General features: G+C 38.5%; 1 protein-coding gene across 2 annotated transcripts; it reads right to left on the reverse strand.

Annotated features, from left to right (window-relative positions):
- Positions 1 to 573: 573 nt before the first annotated feature.
- LOC146674200 (circularly permutated Ras protein 1) lies at positions 574 to 18,777 on the reverse strand. Of its 2 annotated transcripts, XM_085394934.1 has the most exons (19): positions 18,732 to 18,777; positions 13,760 to 13,811; positions 13,483 to 13,539; positions 11,003 to 11,134; positions 10,828 to 10,914; positions 10,658 to 10,743; positions 10,339 to 10,536; positions 9,107 to 9,151; positions 8,923 to 9,012; positions 7,830 to 7,981; positions 7,661 to 7,742; positions 7,437 to 7,564; positions 5,082 to 5,166; positions 4,893 to 4,999; positions 4,619 to 4,731; positions 4,391 to 4,502; positions 4,132 to 4,272; positions 3,138 to 3,231; positions 574 to 2,499 (listed from the first exon to the last, which is right to left on the reverse strand). In XM_085394934.1, exons 2-19 carry the CDS (start codon positions 13,809 to 13,811, stop codon positions 2,356 to 2,358), a joined length of 1,905 nt encoding a protein of 634 aa, XP_085251060.1. In that variant the 5' UTR covers positions 18,732 to 18,777; the 3' UTR covers positions 574 to 2,355. The 2 variants fall into 2 exon arrangements, with proteins under 2 accessions (XP_085251060.1, XP_085251067.1); XM_085394941.1 differs by lacking the exon at positions 11,003 to 11,134.
- Between the last annotated feature and the right edge of the window lie 109 nt (positions 18,778 to 18,886).

Below are 18,886 nucleotides of genomic sequence, written 5' to 3' on the forward strand. Positions count from 1 at the left end.
CCTGGGTCGCCCAGTCCCAGGACCCTGACAGATACTTCCTCCAGGGCCGAAGTTTTGTCCTACTTTGGGGTTAAATCCCCCCACTTTTGTGGAGTAGTGAGGCAGGCAGAAATTAGCCAAGACACCTGAGATACTGAAGGGATGAGGCTTTAATAACGGTACTGCACATTCAAATACACACTGCATAGGCTGTAGCCCGTTAGAACGCTGCCCCCGTCACCGTCTCTACCCGCGACATTTTTTGCGCTCACAGCGTCTCCTCACGCGCATGCTCACACACACATCACCTACGGTCCTCACAGGACACCCAGCCACAAAAACGCGAGCAAATCCCGCAACAAATGAATATCATCAAACATAGATCAGTTTAAATGTGCTTCACTATATAATGAATTTGCTGTTATTCATACATTTTTGTCATTATACATTTTACTGCTTGATGTCACAGATGTGAATTCCAGTAAAGATCAGAATAATCCCACATGAAATCGCATTATTATCGCATTACTAAAAACAATATTCTTGTAATATAATAAAAACAGGACTAATTTAGAAATGTCAAACACGTTCATTTATTACACATGAAACAAATAAAACTGTTTCATTTTGTTTTACAAAAATTCCTCTAAAACAGAAATCAAATAAAAGCACATTTGTCTGGCTACATTTTTTGCTGACTGATTTAAGGCAGTTCTCATAAACTTTTTGTCAGTCTTAATTCAGAAACAACAGTCCTTGATACTAAAAGAACCTGTATGGTCTACATATGATAAATTCAACAAAAGAATTATTTGTTGCAATCACACTTCAAATTTGACTTTAATTTGGCCAATAATTTTTTTTTGTCATTTGTGTAGAAAGTTCAATTTGGTCTAAATATTTGGATCAAATTGACAGTCTCAAAAGGTTGATTATGTTCTGGACTTAGCGTTGTCAGTGGGAGAAACGTTTCGTCACAGTGACTTGTTCAGTCTCAGCTGACTGCAGGTTTCCCCAGTCTTATAAACAGTACATTTGAATAATGACTGAAACCAGCCCACTGAAGGAACAATGGACTGGGAGGTCAGTTCCTTGATTATTAATATGCAAATTGTCATGACCAAATTGACAGTAATCAGTAACTAATTACTGATTATTTCCCCTCAAAAGTAATCCCATTACTTGAACTGACTTTTTAAAAACATGATTTACAACCTGAATAGGTGATAAAGCGATAGATCTTTCAGCCCAATTCTACTTTTTCTGCACAATCCATCATACAAAGTGTAATCAAATGAAAAAGTCTCCTTTTAAAACTAGTTTTATTAGTTTTAATATTTTAACTTAATGCATCAAGCAAAAATTAAATTATATGCACCATTCTCTGACTGGAAGTAATTTGTTTAACATTTAAACCTATTTTCTGCACATTCCTGCACATAAAATAAAACAATTTTTTGGTGTTTACACTCACTCTTTCAAATAGATGCAAGTAAAACACAGCAGAAAATAAATAAAAAAGTGGGGTAGGCGGATGTTTGCCCTGGTGCAGGTATGCCGCAGTGGTCAAGTCAGAGGAAGGATCTGGGAGTTTCTCTTTGAATTTCACATTGCCGTGGCAGCATACTCAGTGCTTGCTCTGAAGATTAGGGGTTTTTTCCCTGTAAAAAGAAATTTTCTTCCCAGACAGTGAGCAGCAGATGCTGATGATTTTGTCACTTTTTACGGAATCAAACTCAAAGTAAGGTCAGTACTTCCACGCATTAAATACTGCACCTCATACTCCTGCACTCGTTATATTATCCATTGTTGATCTGCACACAGTTGCCACGAACGTCGCACTCGCTTATGTCATTGTCATGAGACACTCTCACAAACGCAATGTGAGAGTAACGCAGTAACGCAGCGTGCTTACGGGAAAGTAACAGTAATCTAATGACCTTTTTTGCAGTATTAATGCCTTACTTTACTCGTTACTGCCCATCTCTGTTGTAGACTATTAAGAAATATAATTACAATACAAAGAAAACTATAATCGTAACAGCTTCTACGAAATCAGTTACAACCACTCTAAATTCTTCAGTTTATGAGATTTTGCATTTAAAAATGTGATAAAACTCCTCGTACAGTTTTTCTAGAGTAGATCAGTGTTGGAAAAATTGTATCCATTTCCAGCTCAATAATTAGGCGTGGAATAAGCAAAGAGGTAGGAGCTCTTATTGAATCTATTGTACAACAGCATCTCAGACACAGAAGATTTTTAGTCATATACATTTGCCTGTCTGTACTCTGGGCTTCTTAAATAAAAAGAAACTATGGTTCTCTCACTGCTGTAAAATTAATTGCTTAATAAACAGTTTTGTTTTGTCTTTTAATTTACACAGCCTCCATGACAGCCTTTTTCTTCTTTGTGGTCTTCTTTTGGACATTAACTGTGTTGCTGCTGTTGTTGTTGTTTCTGACACTGCTGGCTCTCTTCATCTGGTACACCACCTTAGCTGCTTCATCAGAAAGAGTCAGCTGTAATAGATGTAAAAAAATTGATAATCTGTGAATAACTATTTTTTACAAACTCATAAACAGACCAATAAACAAAATCTAATATCTTGTTCCAGTGGATCTTGTACTCTTGCACTAATTGCAAAATTTTCGTCTATGGAGAGGTTCAAAAAGTAGCTATAAAAACTTTATTCACTGTGGTTGCTTGAAAGGTGCTGACCATTAAGGGGCTGTGATGGAGTTCAATAAGCTCATTCTCACTCTGAGTTTAGTATTTACTCAAGTTAAAATTTATAGGGTGAGGGCTATATTTTCATATTTACGACTGTTAGAAGTTAGTATCAACTTTGTTGTTGATCTGTTGCAATGTATGTGCAGACAAAAAACAAATAAAAAAAGAAAGATTACGAGTGCACAACATCTGATTAATGTTTCATGAATTCTTGTGCTGCTTGATTGGCAGTTGTATAAAAGTACGATTTTCCAAATCTTTGCCTGCTCAGTCACAGACAAACACAACATCTGACACATGTAAAAATAAAAAAAAATATGAATACTTCCAAAATGTTCATGCTACATAAACAAAGGGTTTATATAATGATACAACTCACTGTGTGATATTTCATCTAATTGTCTTCATTAAAAAAGTGTATGAATACCTGGGATTCCGTGGTAATGTCCTCACAAATTGTCGTCATGGTTTCCATCCAGTTACCATACATACTCTCTTCCTTTTGGATTGGCCTCCACTTGCTGTAGTTTAGAAAGAGGCACTGTTACTGCCTACAACACAGTAAAGTCACACACACACTTGAACTCTAACCCCTTAAAACCATTCCACTTTCTTCTACTCACTTCAACCGTTAACGTAAAATGATCAGGTGGTGGCTCAGTGGCCCCACAGTACAGGTGAACTGATGGGTCTAGATCCCCCCCATTCAATGTGTACTAAGATCTGCATACATATCTGCTTTGCTATTTATTGTTATAGGGATTTAAAAAATAATAATCTGAATATTTATAAAAGTTTAAATGTCCGGTAGTAATAAAATAGTGACAAGAGATTAAATGCCACACTTGGAAAATATCTTTCCTACAAAGGCAGGCAGCAGTAACTACACAAAAGTAATAAAGTTGAGAATATTTGCATAATTATTCCTCAACATAATGTGTAACACTTTACGTTTGGACTATATAAAAGAATACTAAGGTAAGTTAGTTTGTTTTTAGGAGAACTCGAGCTTCTTTTCTCTGTATGATAAAGTTTAATGACCATTTTATGCACGTGGTGTCTCAAATTTAATTCCTGAAACACTGAGTGGCCAAATGTTGCAGAAAACAGTAGCTATATTATCTGGGATCTATATAGAGTTGTTTTAGCCACTTTCTGTCACTTCTACAAAGTAAACACTTCTTCACATTTCTTATAAATTTTGTGTAAACCATAATAATAAAAATGCTTGTAGTAAAAACAGATTTCGGTCTGGCTTTCATTGACTTAGGTCCAAATTCACCAAATTGACTTTTTACAGGATTCATCACAACAATAGCATGCAGCATACATTATCAGTGCCTTAATAGCTGGCTACTGAATCTCTCATATGTGCATTCATTATTACCTTTTTCTCCATGTATCCTCTACAAGACTCATACCTGACTTGTTGCAGCAGGTCTTGCTGTGCTTTCAGCTGCCTTTGTGCCTCCTGCACTTTACCCTCCATGGTTAAACTGGCACAGAGCTGTGCGCAGTGAACATCGAGCACTGCCATGTTAAGTCTACCTGCAAAAATCCGACTTCAGACAGACAGATAAACAAGATGAAATTAAATATATAAATATATTTTATGATTAACTGGAACACATTTAAGTTAATGATTCTAAAAGTATTTAACACCCAGCTCCAGCTTTTTACCTGCAGGTAGTTGCTGGTCGCTGTTCGGTGATGATGCGAGTGATTCTGTGTTGGTCTCTGGTCTTGAAGCTGAGCTGCATTTGGAATGGAAGCATTCCTTTCTGGAGAAAAACTGGTGAATACAGACCAATATATAACAAAATAGATTAGACTTTGGTTGATTCTATTAAATGCTTTCTGCACTAAAAATGATTTTTAAGCAGTAATAATACAGCAGAGTTGACCTACATTCCATAAAATCTGGTTTTACAGCAAACTGGAAGGTGATCTCCAGACCTTTGGTGACATTCCCAATCTCTCTTACCAGTTTGTGATTGTTTTCATCCTCATATGGAAAATACCTAAAGTGAAAGAGAGAGAAGAGTGAAAATAAAAGAAGGAAACAAAGGAAATTAATATTTTGGATACCACTGCACCACTCTATATTATTATTGTTATTAGACTAACATACAATCGAGTATGTAAAATGTTTATGTGGCAGTGTTTTTACGTTGCCACTCACACTCCATCAGAAGCGAGCAGGGTTGCTTTGACTCCTGTAGCTAGGACGTTATCTTCGGAGACCGATTGAATCTCTCTTGCTACCGTGCCAATGCTGACAATATTTACCTGCGCAAGCCAAGGAGCAAGAGTTACAGTAATATGTTCTTCTTTGTGTTTGCTTGTGTGAATTAATTTGTGTCTATCTCACTCTTCCTCCCGTAGCATCTGCCAGTTTACCAATATCAGCCAGGCGACAGTCTGTCCCTTCAAAAGTCATTACTGATATTATGACTCTGAAAAAGGAAAGAAAGAGATATGTTTTTCACAGAATTAGACAGGTCTTGTGGCTGATGTGCTCAGTTCATGCAGATGTGAAAAGTTCAAAGGTTTGAGCTAGACACCCTGCTGTAGCCAGGTGAGTCTGAATTCTGGAATGCTGTAGAGTACATGTGCAAAGAGTATATAAAAGAGTGTACAAACTGTAGCATGTAGCTGTAAAATGAAGTCTTAGTAGTAAATTCTCCATTTCTACTCCAGAACAAAGCATATGTTTCCAGTTTTTACTTTGTTTATCCCAACAAAGTGACTTTTTTGTGCTGATAAGCTACAAGTCAACTGATTTGCACTGGAGTAAAGGCTCTTAAACTTCACCAGATGTTGACGTCTTTGTTCTGTTCCAGATTCTGGTCATTGTGAACCTCTCCTCACAAGCATTTCTTTTTTTTTTCTTTTTTTTCCCCCACTGTTTTATTTTGACTGACGGTTTTATTTTTACAATCCCAATCAAAAGTTTATACTTGAAAAATGGCAAAACAAATCATATTTTGCATGGCTGGATCTTAACAAGGTTCCAAGTAGAGCTTCAACATGCAATAAGAAGAAATGGGAGGTTTTTTGAGCATGCATAATTTATTGAAAACAATGCTTAAACTGAAATCAGCTGTTTTACAGCTGATCAAAAGTTTAGGACCACACCTCCAAAAAAAAAAACCCTGTAATTGCCCCCAAAACAGAAATCAGTGGCCGTTTGATGCCTCTGCACAAGCTCCATTGTTAAACTGAAGGAAAAATCACCCCAGACCATTATTGTGTCCCCTCCACTGTGACGCATAGAAAACATCTAAGGTTGGATCTACTTGTCATGCCAGTAACGTTGGAAACCATCAGGACCATCAAGGTTAAAAAAAATTTTCATCAGAGAATAAACTTTATTCCACCTTTCAATGTCCCATGTTTAGTTCTCTCTTGCAAAGTCCACATGGTCAATTCTGTGGCATTCAAGGAGACGATACCATTGAAGACGTTTTTTGTTTTTGAGGCCCTTCAAACTATATGCTGTCTGATGGTTAGGGGGCTGCAGTTGGCACCAGTAACGGCCTTAATTTGGTTCGGGAATTGTCCAGTGTCTTGACAGACAGCCAATTGGATCCAGTGCTGGTGAAATTGTTTTGGGTCTTCCACTTGACTTTTTTGTTCCATAACCCCCAGGATCATTTAAGAAATTCCAAATGACTGTTTTACTGCGTCCCACCTCAGAGGCGATGGCATGTTCCGAGAGACTCTGCTTATGCAGTTCAACAACCCGACCACGTTCAAAAAGGGACGTTTTTTTGCCTTTGCCATCAGAACATCATGACAGTGTGACTATCTGACAGAAAATGACAATGAACCCACATTTTTGCACAAATTTGGCCTTTTAAAGGCATGCGGTCCTAAACTTTTGATCAGCTGGTATTGAAAATAAAAATCTTTTGCTTTAATTACACAGTCTGCACTTGAATCTGTTCTGTCAGGAACCTTGTTAAGATCCAACCATGCAAAATGTGATTTTTTTTGTCATTTTTCAAGTGTTCATAAACTTTTGATCGGGACTGTGTAATTAAAATTAAAACAAATATACTCTGTAAACAGAAAAAAGTAAAAGATTTGAAATGGTAAATGGCCATTTATCTATATTTGTATAGCTCTTTACTTAGTCCCTAAGGACCCCAAAGCGCTTTACACATCCAGTTATCCACCCATTCACACACAGGTGATGGCGGCGGTGGCAGACACTGGTGCCACCGAGCCCTCTGACCACCACCAGTAGGCAACGGGTGAAGTGTCTTGCCCAAGGACACCACGACCGAGACTGTTGGAGCCAGGGCTCGAACCAGCAACCTTCCGATTACAAGGCAAACTCCCAACTCTTGAGTCACGATCGCCTACGATCAATATTTGACAGGAATATCTCTAAATACCACACAATTTCAATACTCGAAGAGGACAGGATGAAGTTTACACTTAAATCTGCAAAACAAAACAGGACTATTCTTATCAGCTGCTGTGTTTAGGAGCAGAGGTGGTGCCTGTCTGACTTTGAGGCAGACTCTTGTGTGGCAGGTAAATGATTGTTCACCAGAGACATGGTTAACGCAATTAAACATTGAGCATTTGTCAATGTTTAATTGCGTTAACCATGTCTCTGGTGAGCAATCATTTACCTGCCGCACAAGAGTCTGTAAACTTCATCCTGTCCCTTGACAAATGCTCAACAACTTTGTGCATGCATGTGAGCCCTTACCCCTTCTGTACCGCATCTAGAGCCAGCTGAGTATAGAAATATGGAGTAAAGGCAGAAGGAGTCAGAGAGGGAGCTTCCTCCATCTCTCCCAGTCCGATGTTTGCTTTGCCATCAGTACATAAAATGACCTGTAAATCACAACAGCCGCAAGGTTCTTGTTAATAGTGGTGACAGTCACAGCACTCAGTTGTCCCAATCTGATATCTGACCGCTCATTTACTCACTTTTGACCCGGGGTACCTTGAAGCCATGGCAACGGAGGCTAATGCTGCGGGACCAAGACACGTGGCTCCATGTTCCCTGAGTCTAGAGTCAGAGATGTGGAGAAAACAAAGAGTGTTTCAGACTGTACAGAGCATTCTTCCATGTTTCTAAAACACTTCTAACACTTACTCTTTGACCCTCTGTATTAGGTGGTTGTAGGTCTCAGCGATACAGTGTGGGATGTGGTAAGTCACACCCTTTTCCCATATATGGTCGTAGTCAACTAGCGCCCAATCCCTGAGTGTGATAGGAGCACTAGTACCATCACCATATATTACAACCTGTGAAACCAGCAGAATGTAGTTAGAGTACTCCAGGGGCAGGAGATTTATAAGGTCTTCTTCATTTAATGTCTTCAACATTTAATTCAAATTTTGACAAAAAAACAAATTCTCTGGCAGATGAGGGCAGATTGCTTCTCCCTTCTGTCTGCTGAAGAGCCATCTTCTACAGAGCATGACAGTTCATCATGGTAAACAGGAAGTCCTCTTGTTTTTGTGGGCCAGGCTACATAACTGTCAATTATGCAAGGTCCAAAGGGGACAAAAACAGGAAAACATTTAAAATTCTCTCATGTAGTGATAAATAAGGGATTCAATGGACTTTATAAGTCTGGTTCTATGAACAAGGACGTCTTATGATCTGCTCCACTGATTTTTCTATTTTACAACATTGAGGTAAAACTGGAGCAATGTACTTAGTTATAGCAACATAGAGGAATGCAATTAAATATTCATTATATCTTGAGTGACACGATTATATATTCATATAGATTAAAATTGGCCAAAAAAACCCCCAAAACCATAGGAAAGACAATAAAGGGCTTTTCTATTCTATTCTACTCAAAAAATGAGAAAGATCGCATGGAAGTAAAAAAAAAAATGTAACAGTAGAGTAAAAGGTAAAAAAAAAAAATTTAGTTTTTGTTGTCGTTGTTTTAAGGTAGACAGCAAAATACCTAAAGCTTTAGCATCCCCACTCCTGATAAGGACCCCAGGTTCAGTCTGAATCAACCATAATGATTTGTTCTCATTGTGATTTCTGGAGTCCAAAGACATAATGAATACTAAACACCTTTTACAATCTTTTACCACATGCTAGTTGGATGGGATAACACTTATATTTGTATTTAAATGTTCACAAAAAAGAAAGATTCAAAAAAGCAGCATACAAGAATCAGTGTTATAATTAATACTACTACTACTACCGCTACATCTCCTACCTCATCGTTAAATGTCACCAGAGCCACCCTCCGATGAGGGGACCGTTGCTTTATGGTGAATAGTGCCCTGTAGAGGGCATCCTGCATACCCTGTGAAGACATACCAAAACAGCACAAACTTTAAAACAAAATGATTATGTTAATGCAGCTCAGCCAATCAAACCACAACAAATTATCCTCTCACCTCTAGTCTGGATACGTATGTTACAGAGCCATTGCTTGATGGAACCTAAAGCAGAGCAAACATGATAAGACTGAACATTTCAAATGGAGTTTTATTGTGATTTAATTAACCTACAATCATGTGGAAAAGAGGTTTCAACTGTGGAAAACTGAATGTCTCTTTACTGCTACTACAGGTATTCAGAAGGTAAGTAGCAGCCAGGTGCTGCTAATTAATTACACTTGTTTAACTGATAACAAGTGAGTGTAGGCACCTCGATGACAGCAGACATTTTGGTATTTAGCTATATGTTACCACAATGCCACAATCTTTTTAAGAGTGGATGTCCCAGTAAGTCCACCCGAAGAACAGATTGTGCAGTGCTTACATAAACTGCAAGAAACTTGAGAGGTGCATCTCAGACTGAGTTAGCATGTTAAATGTAAAAAATCTTGACAGTGCCATTAGAAAAAGACTGAACAAGTACGGCTTGTTTGGAAGGATTGCCAGAAGAAACCCTTTTCTCTCTCTCTCTCTGTCTAAAATAAATAAATAAATAAAAAGTAAATAATCTTGCATCTGAGCAAAACACAAAACTTGACAGAGACAAGACTGCACAGACGAGATCAAAGTGGGAGGTTTGGCCACAATGTAGAGTGAAACCCAAACACAGCATATCATCATAAACACCTATATTGTGTGGATGCTGATTGCAGCTACAGGACCTGGGCACCTTGTTGTCATTGAGTCAACCAACAACTCCTCTGCATACCATTCTTTATTTTAGAATCAAATGTAAGCCCATCTGTCCGACAGCTAAAGCTTTGTCCAAATTATATCATACAACAGGACAAGAACACACAAAATCTACAACTGAATGTCTAAAAAAGAAAAGAATCCAGATGATCCAATTCAGAGTCCAGACCTCAAACTCACTGAAACGCTGTGGCACGTCCTGTTCTGTGGCAGGACCTTAACAGAGCTGTCCATAAATGGATGCCTGCAAAACTCAATCAACTAAAGCAACACACTTAAATGAGAGTGGAATAATATTCTTCACTGAGGACTTGACGACTGATAAAATCATACAGAAATGCATTTACTTCAAGTTATTTTATGCTCAAGGCGATCCTACAAGCTTTTGAATCATGCAAGAACTCTTTTTGCAACCACAAGGGTAGCCTCCAGCTTTTGATAAACAATGACTGTAGGAATTTTACCCGCAGTGTGTTTGAATAATGCAATCCACACACCTCTGTAGTAACGCTCATGCTGCCAGAAGTGTCCACGCAGAAAACAACTAGCGTGTCCTCTAAGTTCTGATAGTCGTCTTCACTCTGTCTGGGCAGGTAAAGGTCATCACTGCGCACACCGGCTCGCTGGCCAATGCACAAAGCAGCTAAACTTTCGTCTACGCTGTTTTCATATCCACAGAACTCACATCGCCAAACCTGCACAAGAAGAAGAGGATTTGCTTTTGTTTGTTTCAACTACCTTTGTCCAGTGGAAACCAGTTAATCAATTGGTTGAATCCAAAGAAATAAAAAATTCGGCAATTAAATTACCACTCACGTTCTTCTGTAACGAACTGAGACATGACAAAGCAGCACTACATTTCCCACAAATCACTGGCCTTTGAAAAGTCTCCATGCCTGAGTCTGATAAGCAAAGAAAGAAAAGAGATTAATAAAATCCCCAAAAAACTTGGAAGGAAGTGTGTTTGCATGTGTGTGCCCCCTGACCTTGACTAGTGTCAACCAGTTTTCCAACATTGAGTGAGACAACGTTGACGTTGGCCTTCAACCTGGTTAATCCTTCCAGCTTGTCAACTGATGAAACGCAAAAAGGAAATGAGAGAGAGAGAAAGATTAAATATCAAATATAAAACATAAGGAAAGACTGGCAAATCAAACTCACGTCTGGGAGGAACAGGAGGAGGGAGGGAGGGAGGAGCAGACGGAGGCTCGAAGGAGGAATTGTTGTAAAGAGGAAGAGAAGTAGGCCGAGGTTTCCTCAGTCGACGAGGGGGCAGCGGTGGAGGAACCTCATCTGAAGTAACAAGGAAACACTGAATAAATAGCCTACAAAAGCAAAACGTATCAAGTGACACGTTCTCTAGGACATGCAGAGTCCAGGCTATGGCTTTATTACCTCACTGCAGTCATTATCTGATGTGCATATGTGAGATCCTTTTAAAATCTTCTTTCAAAACTTGTCTTAAAACATTAAAGGTCTATCAGAATAAAACTTCCACCAACCCATGGACCTAAAGGAAATGGCTACAGCTGATCCGATCAAAGATTGTGAAAATTAACAGCTGATTTTGTCTCTTTAAATTTTGAGTTGTAAATTTAAAATTCACTCTCCTTAAAAACAAGCAAACAAACAAAAAAATATTACATTAGTCAGGTGGTCACACTTGCCCTTTAGTTTAGTTATCACATTTCTACTCTGTATTGTTTATTCCTTGTATACTAACTGTCAGCTATATATTAGCATGAATGTCAGGCCTTTTTAGGAAACCCAGGAGCTTTTTAATCAGCTGACCGTAATCTTACTAATTTCAGTACTATCTCCTTTATCTTTAAATGAACAAACAGAAACAGAAGCCATGATTTATTCCTGTTGGTGTAAGGCAAAAATAGTACATTCTGGATAGCATCTGACATGCAGCGGCTTCATTTTTTTCTGCATGAAAATGAGCTTAACACCTCTGGTTGATATACAGCCACAAACCATGACAGAGCCTCCACCCTGTCTTACAGATTTTAAATTAGAATCTAAATCAGAAATACTTTATTAATCCCGAAGGAAATTATAGGTTACAGCAGGCAGCACGCTAATGGCGCATGCACACTTACAAAGGAGCCCTCTGACCAAACTTTACACAAACATCACATTGGGAAGACATGTCAGAGAGGTAGGCTGATAGGAAAAAACAACACAATTCATAACATGAGGTGAGAGGAAGAGGGGAAAAAAACTCCACTCAGACTGAGCTGCTAATGGGAGAAGAGGTTGAGAACAGAAAAAAACACCCCAGCACAAAAGGCCTGTATGTCTGTCAATACACCGTAGAAACACAAGACAAGAAACACTCAGTGTTGTACCTCATCCATACCTATTGATGTAAATTTGAACCAAAAAGTTTAAACTTCATGCTGCTGATTTTCAGTCTGGTGAAGTAGAGGGGACCTTTTCCCCAATCGAATCATATAATGTTGGTTCCCTTACCTAACCAAAGACTAAGTGAAAGTGAAACTAAACTGGGAGTGAAATCAGAATTAATCCTAGAAGTAATGCAACATGAAGTCTGAAAACAATCCAAAGTAATAATGTCTTAATGCATGCTCAATAATCCAGACAAGGAAATCCCAGAAATTTTATTCTGTTCGCCTCAACATTTCTTCACTGATCCAAGTGACTGCATCCATCTCAGATGATGAGATGGAACCACATAAACCGTCGCAAAATGATCTGAACCTAGCACCACTAACAATAGGCCGTGGCCTCGATTTGGCAGTCGTCAATATGCAAATTGTTATCAGTGGCCATCACATGGGGAATGGCTGCGACCACACTGGACCATAAGAACCACATAAACCATTGCAAAACAATCCGAACCATTGACAGTCATGTGACATCAATGCCAAAAAGTCATAAAAGCGTTCACTGTGAGACCTAATATCCATCTATCTAGCTGCAAATATGAAAGCTGTTTTATAATAAATGCTGTCTTTTTGTTAGATTTTTCTGATTGAACTTCAACCAACAACATTTTAAGGCCTGAGGAACTCAGAAAAAATTCTACAGGCCATCTGTCACCATCCATCCATTCTGTTGTGCTTATCCAACCATTTACTATCTATCTGCAGAACAAATAATACAAATCTTGATTTTTGTTTTTATGATCTGCGTTAATACTTGTTAATACTTGATATGTGGAATATTTACTTTATTTCTTACATTAATTTCACTGAAATTGATTTGTGTTGGTGAGAAATTCAATTTTACTGGCAATGGGGGTGGAGCCAAACTGATTTGGACTGATTTTTTAGTTTTATCAGCATTAACTGTCACACTCTTCTAACATCTTGATAATTAGAGCTATCTGACATCTTTTTCTCTGTGTGGACTTTCCCTTGTTGAACCTCTATCTTTACATCTCCTACACAGTTCGTCTCTTTGTCTGTCTTGCATTTGCAAGCATGCCCACACACACACACACGCACGCACACACATTACTACTTAATATGCTTTCCTGTTATTTCACTGCAATGCTCTTGAGAATTTAATCAACGCTCTGGCCAGAAAAAAGCAACGGTTCATCACCATCAGCGTCATGAGAGCTGCATGCTTGTGCACATTTTTTGCAAGTGCATGAGTGAAAAAATTACCTGCTTGTTGTTTTACTGGCACTATGTTGTCATACTCGGGCCCCATAGGAAAAACGCCTATAGTTGGAGGAAAAACCCTTCGTTATAACAGGTTTAAGCAGTTATGCACGCTCTCTTCCTTTTTGGTGGCACTTAATACAAACAGACGCAGACTGTTCTGCAACTCAGGGTCAAAGATGTCAACATTTCACCGGATTAATGTACTTGAAAGGTTCTAACTATAGCAAGCATGAGCATTATTTGTCACATTGGCAAAGATTCACTTTGAGAAACTCACCTGGTCCATCTGGACTCCAGTTGCAAACAACATGGCTGCAAGCAAACTCCATCTGCAACACACAGATATTTATTTAAATTGATTGCGACACCATTTAAAAGACCCACAATCTCTTTGGGTTTTTATCTTTAAGAGACAAATGAATCAGATAATGGGGACAAAGAAAGCGAGAAAAGCTGACATATCAGCTTCATGACTATGGTAGACGAGCTTCCTGGCATTGTCAGTGCGTTGTCACCACAGCAGCTGTTCCTTTGGTTTGGTTATTTTTCTTGTTAACAGGTGCCTCAGTAAAACACTTCCTGTTATAAGAACAGGGAAGAAATGAGAAAACATGAGAAGTAATGGCTTCTTAAATATGAAGGAATAAAAGTTGCATTTTTCTTCAGGTTTGGTTTGTTTGGTTGAAGTATGGCTGCAGACACTGAAACTAGAGAACAGAGCCAATGCCATTGAGGTCAACGTGAAGGAAATGACAGGGTTTAAAGTTCTGAGAACTGTTAAATTATTAACCAGATTTAGATTGTTTTTAATCAGAGCATGGTGGCAGTCACAGAGCAGGCTACAGACTAATGAGTGTTAAAGGGGTCAAACCACAATCTCACACCCCCAACCAAAACCCCCAAACAGCTCTAATGTGACTCCAAAATTATCTCAAAAGCCTATAAAATAAAAACCTACACATTATTTTAAAACAAAAAACTCAAAAAGCGCCTAACGTGCATGTGTTTGGACTGTGGGAGGAGGAAGGAGCACCTGAAGGAAACCAACGAGAAGCCGCAGAGAAAACATGCAAGCTCCACACAGAAAGGCTTCCTGTGAGCCGACAGCCAAACCGCTGCACCGCCCTGCCCTGATATGACTGCACTATCCTGCTGCTGATTAACACGATGCCTTGAGAAATGTGAGGTTTTTGACGTGTACTTTAGTGACCAGCTAAATTTTTTCTACGTGGACCTTAACTAAAGCAAAAAGGAAAAACTAAGGATGACTCTGTGGATACTCAGAGTGATTGGTCAGATAAATATGGTCATTTATGTTTTCAGACAAATTTTTTGAGAACATTTCCTTCTTTCTTGTTTCACAATAAAAATGTGCGCAATTTCTATTTTTTTTATCATTAAAAGTTCATGATCCTTAGATTGTGCACCCCATGTTACACCCAGAAAATGAAAATGACGACGTCAGTCAGTTTATTTTCAAAAGTTTCTTTGGAAAAGTTTAAAAAGGAAAGTTTTGTAAGACTTAAAGGTAAAAACTGTTTTTAGTGTATAGCAGCTGCTAGCCATACTGTTGTTGTGTCTCAGCACATGTAGAGTCGAAATTCACATTTTTCTGTGTTCTTCATATTCTTCAGCTCTATGTTGTGAACTGTTTTGAACCATGTTTCCTCCAAATTTATTCACGAAGCAGACGTTCAGTTTATCAAGACAGCAGCTATCTGCACTGATGACAACCAGAAATCCTCATCTAAGCATGAATTCCCCTTAGAGTAGAATTATTATTTTTTAATTAAAGCTGCTTTATATTAAAGGTGTCTTTTTTTATGTCTGTTTTTTTTTTTTTTTTTGCTTTTTTCAGATGGAACTTTAACCAGGTACATTTTAAGAGCAGAGGGACTCAAAAAGATTCTGAAAGGAAAGGTTTTTACTGTGTCATGGTGAGCTTATAGTCCATGATCATCAAAAAAAAACTGAAGGTAAGCTTAGGTATCATTTTTAAGAGCAAGATTTGCTCTCAAAAAAAGATTCAAACGTAAGTAATCTAAAACGAACCTGTTGAAATCTCCCAATTCTTTGAATCTTTGGGCTGAAGGAGGGACAATACTCGGTGTATAAATGCTCAATCAACAATCATTTATTTCCATACAATTCAACAGTCAGAGCATTACAACGTCCGGACGGGAGAGATGCTACCAGAGGGTCAGGCACATGTCTCAAAATGGTGACGGGTTGCTCAGCTTTTTATAGTCTCTAGTGGCCCCCAGCTAGTCGTAAAAGCCAAAACATCACATTTTTTCTCTGTTACAGCGCCTAAGTTATGACCTCGGCAGTTGTTTCTCTGCTTTCTGTAAGGTGGGGGTGTGGAATGTGGTCTATCTATCTCCCCTGTCTTTAGACACAGAGTCTCCTGCTTACAACCTTCTCTTCATGATTCAACAATTAAGCATGTCAAGAAAACAGTGTAACACATTCCCAGCAGATCAAGGATACAGAGTGATGCACATTTATCTAATGAACTAATATGTGAATATGTTCTGTTAACTCAAAAGTATAATGAGAACTACACTACATACAGCTCACACACTCTATATTAAAGGGTATAATGTGATCTACAGCAGTATTCTAATTCAACTACTTTGATTACATATATAAGGTAACATATAATAACAGAATAATCTAATAAACCACACAAGCTTTACTTTAAAAAAGAAATTGTGCATTTTGCTATGAATTACTCTAAAAACATTTCTCACCATCACAGAGATTTAAAGGGTTTTTTATTTTTTAGATTGTAGGTAGAAAATCCTGAAGATCTCTGGAGCATTTTGTTCGAGTTTTCGCTGAAAGCCATTTTGAAACAAGAGCGGGCTGAACCACAACATTAGCTCTACTCATGCAAACTCATTGCTTCAAAAAAAAGTCACATCAACCCAAGAGGGTCGAGCTACACTTATTTTGAGCTTGCTATAATTAAAGGAAGATAACGTAAGCAACAACTTAAAATAACACACCAAAGTCTGACCCTTTTCTCCACTTTATACAAGCTTTGTTTTACAAGTACTCCTGACTCAGAAAGTCAAGAATGCACAGCAAGTAAGACAGCGTTTTCTCTGTTCCTGTGACACACACACAGCAAATTAAATACAAAAGACAGAGGTCGGCACCTCTGTGCTGCTCAGTATGAAGGCAAAAAGTACTAATGAGTCAACATAAGCAAATGCTCTCACTTAAATTACTTAAGGAGCTTATTTGCATTTTCACACAGCAAGTTGGGCATGCCCAGGATATCATTTCCTTATTTTTGCTTCCCTAAACCTCACAACCTCGGTTATGCTCAGAGGTTATCAGCTCTCTAAATCACTCCAGGTTGCTCTATAAATAGGTCGATCTTGGCAACCGGGACCAAACAAGTTGAGCTGCATACTTCACACATGTGCAGCAGAGTTTCTGCAGCTTTTGCAGGTTAGTTTCAAGGTTTGCATCAGTTGGGTACCTGAACTACTTTCTAGCCTTTCATAAAAAGGGCCTCTGGTGGGATACACCTGTCACCCAGTTTAATTCAGTAAAGCTGCTAAACTGCATCTGAATGAAGAAGAAAGGTGATTTGAGAAACTTTGAATGTTGTATGATTATTTGTGCTGGACAGGGTGGTCTAAGTATTGCAGAAACTGCTAATCTGCTGGTATTTTACTGCACAGTGATCTCTGTGGTTTACAGAGAATACTCTGAAAGGGAAAATGTAAAGTGAGCAGCAGTTCTCTGGGCCTTGTTGATGTCAGAGGTCAGGGAAGAATGACCAGAGACAATGGTACCTCAAATAAACACTCATTACAACCAAAGTATGCAGAAGAGCATTTCTGAATTAACAAGGAACCTTGAAGCAGGTTTAATTCAATGTTATTTATATAGCGCCAAAAACAGACAATAAGACATTGGAAAAATGTTGCCTAGTCTGATGAGTCTTGATTTCTGTGGCAAAATTCAAATGGCAGTCAAAAGTTGGTGTTACATGAACATGGATGCACAGATCGATGCATTGTATTAATACTTCCGTCTGGTGGTGCTGGTATAAGTCAAGTCAAGTCAAGTCAAGTTTATTTATAGAGCACATTTAAAAACAACCAAGGCTGACCAAAGTGCTGTACAGTAAATACAGATAAAAATACAATAGAACACAATTTCGTAATAACACCTCGCTGATAAAAATAAAATAAAAATATATAAAACAAATAAATTAAACCTTTCTAAAAGCCAATGAAAAGAGGTGAGTTTTAAGAGCGGTTTTAAAAGTTTCTAGGCTTTTGGAGAGTCTGACGTGAGGAGGTAAACTGTTCCACAGTCTGGGTGCAGCCACAGCAAACGCCCTCTCTCCCTTTGTCTTTAATTTATACCTGGGAACATCTAAAAGCATCAGGTCGGCTGACCTCAAAGATCTCCTGGGGCGATAAGTACTAAGGAGTTCTGACAGGTAAGAAGGTGCAGTGCCATTTAAAACCTTAAAAGCCAGCAATAAGATTTTAAAATCAATCCTAAAGGCAACTGGGAGCCAGTGGAGAGAGCAGAGAACCGGAGTGATGTGGTCTCTTTTTTTTGAACCGGTCAACAGGCGAGCGGCAGCGTTCTGCACCAGTTGAAGGCATAATGGCATTAGGCACATTTGGGCCCCAAGTGAGCATCATTTAAAAACCACAGCCTGCATCAGTGTTATTCCTGGCCATGACTTGCCTTTTCAAGTCAATTGTATTTTATTTATATAACACCAAATCACAACTACACTTGCCTAAAGGTGCAAGGTGCAGAATAATACACCATGTCACAAAGATCAGGATAATCTCAAGCTGGTTTCTTGAAGATTACAGTGCGTTCATTGCACCCAAGAGGCCTCCAAAGTCACCATATGTGAGAACAGTAGAGCACCTTTGAGATGTAGTGGAACAGGAGATTCACATCATAGATTCATGAAGATTCCAGCATCTTCATGAATCTGTGCCATGAACAATTATCTGTTTTCCTAAACGACAAATTAATCTCATCTGTTGTATCAGTTAGTAAATTAATTCTTTATACTTGTACATAGATTCAATTTTGAAAAGTGGATAAAGCAGGTGCATATCACGTTTGGAAACTTTAGTCCAAAACATTTAATCAAAAGTTAGCTAAATTAAAAATACACGACTCACTCCTGAAAATAAAAGCTGTAACAATAGTTTTATCGTGGATACACACACACACAAGAAGAAAAGAAATACCTTTGCAGCGGTCTGAGTGCAGCGGTGTCGCTCAAACTGAAAGCGTTTCATGAAGCATGTTTCTAATATGTGTGAGAGTGTGGGCGTGTTCAAAGTCTAAACAGCAACACTTTGTGCATGTGTGTCAGGAAGTCGGTGCAGAGCTGGGTTTCTTT

The sequence above is a fragment of the Rhamphochromis longiceps genome, linkage group LG3, assembly GCF_057381845.1.
Source record: "Rhamphochromis longiceps isolate RC_006_pf linkage group LG3, R_longiceps_female_GT1.1, whole genome shotgun sequence".
Taxonomy (NCBI): Eukaryota; Metazoa; Chordata; class Actinopteri; order Cichliformes; family Cichlidae; genus Rhamphochromis; species Rhamphochromis longiceps.

Coding starts and splice junctions, on each gene's coding strand:
- LOC146674200 (XM_085394934.1), bottom strand. CDS start 13,811: ATGGAGTTTGCTTGCAGCCATGTTGTTTGCAACTGGAGTCCAGATGGA. Junction 7,565..7,660: donor CAAGGTACCCCGGGTCAAAA/GTGAGTAAATGA, acceptor TGTGATTTACAG/GTCATTTTATGTACTGATGG. Junction 4,273..4,390: donor CGACCAGCAACTACCTGCAG/GTAAAAAGCTGG, acceptor GTCTGTCTGAAG/TCGGATTTTTGCAGGTAGAC.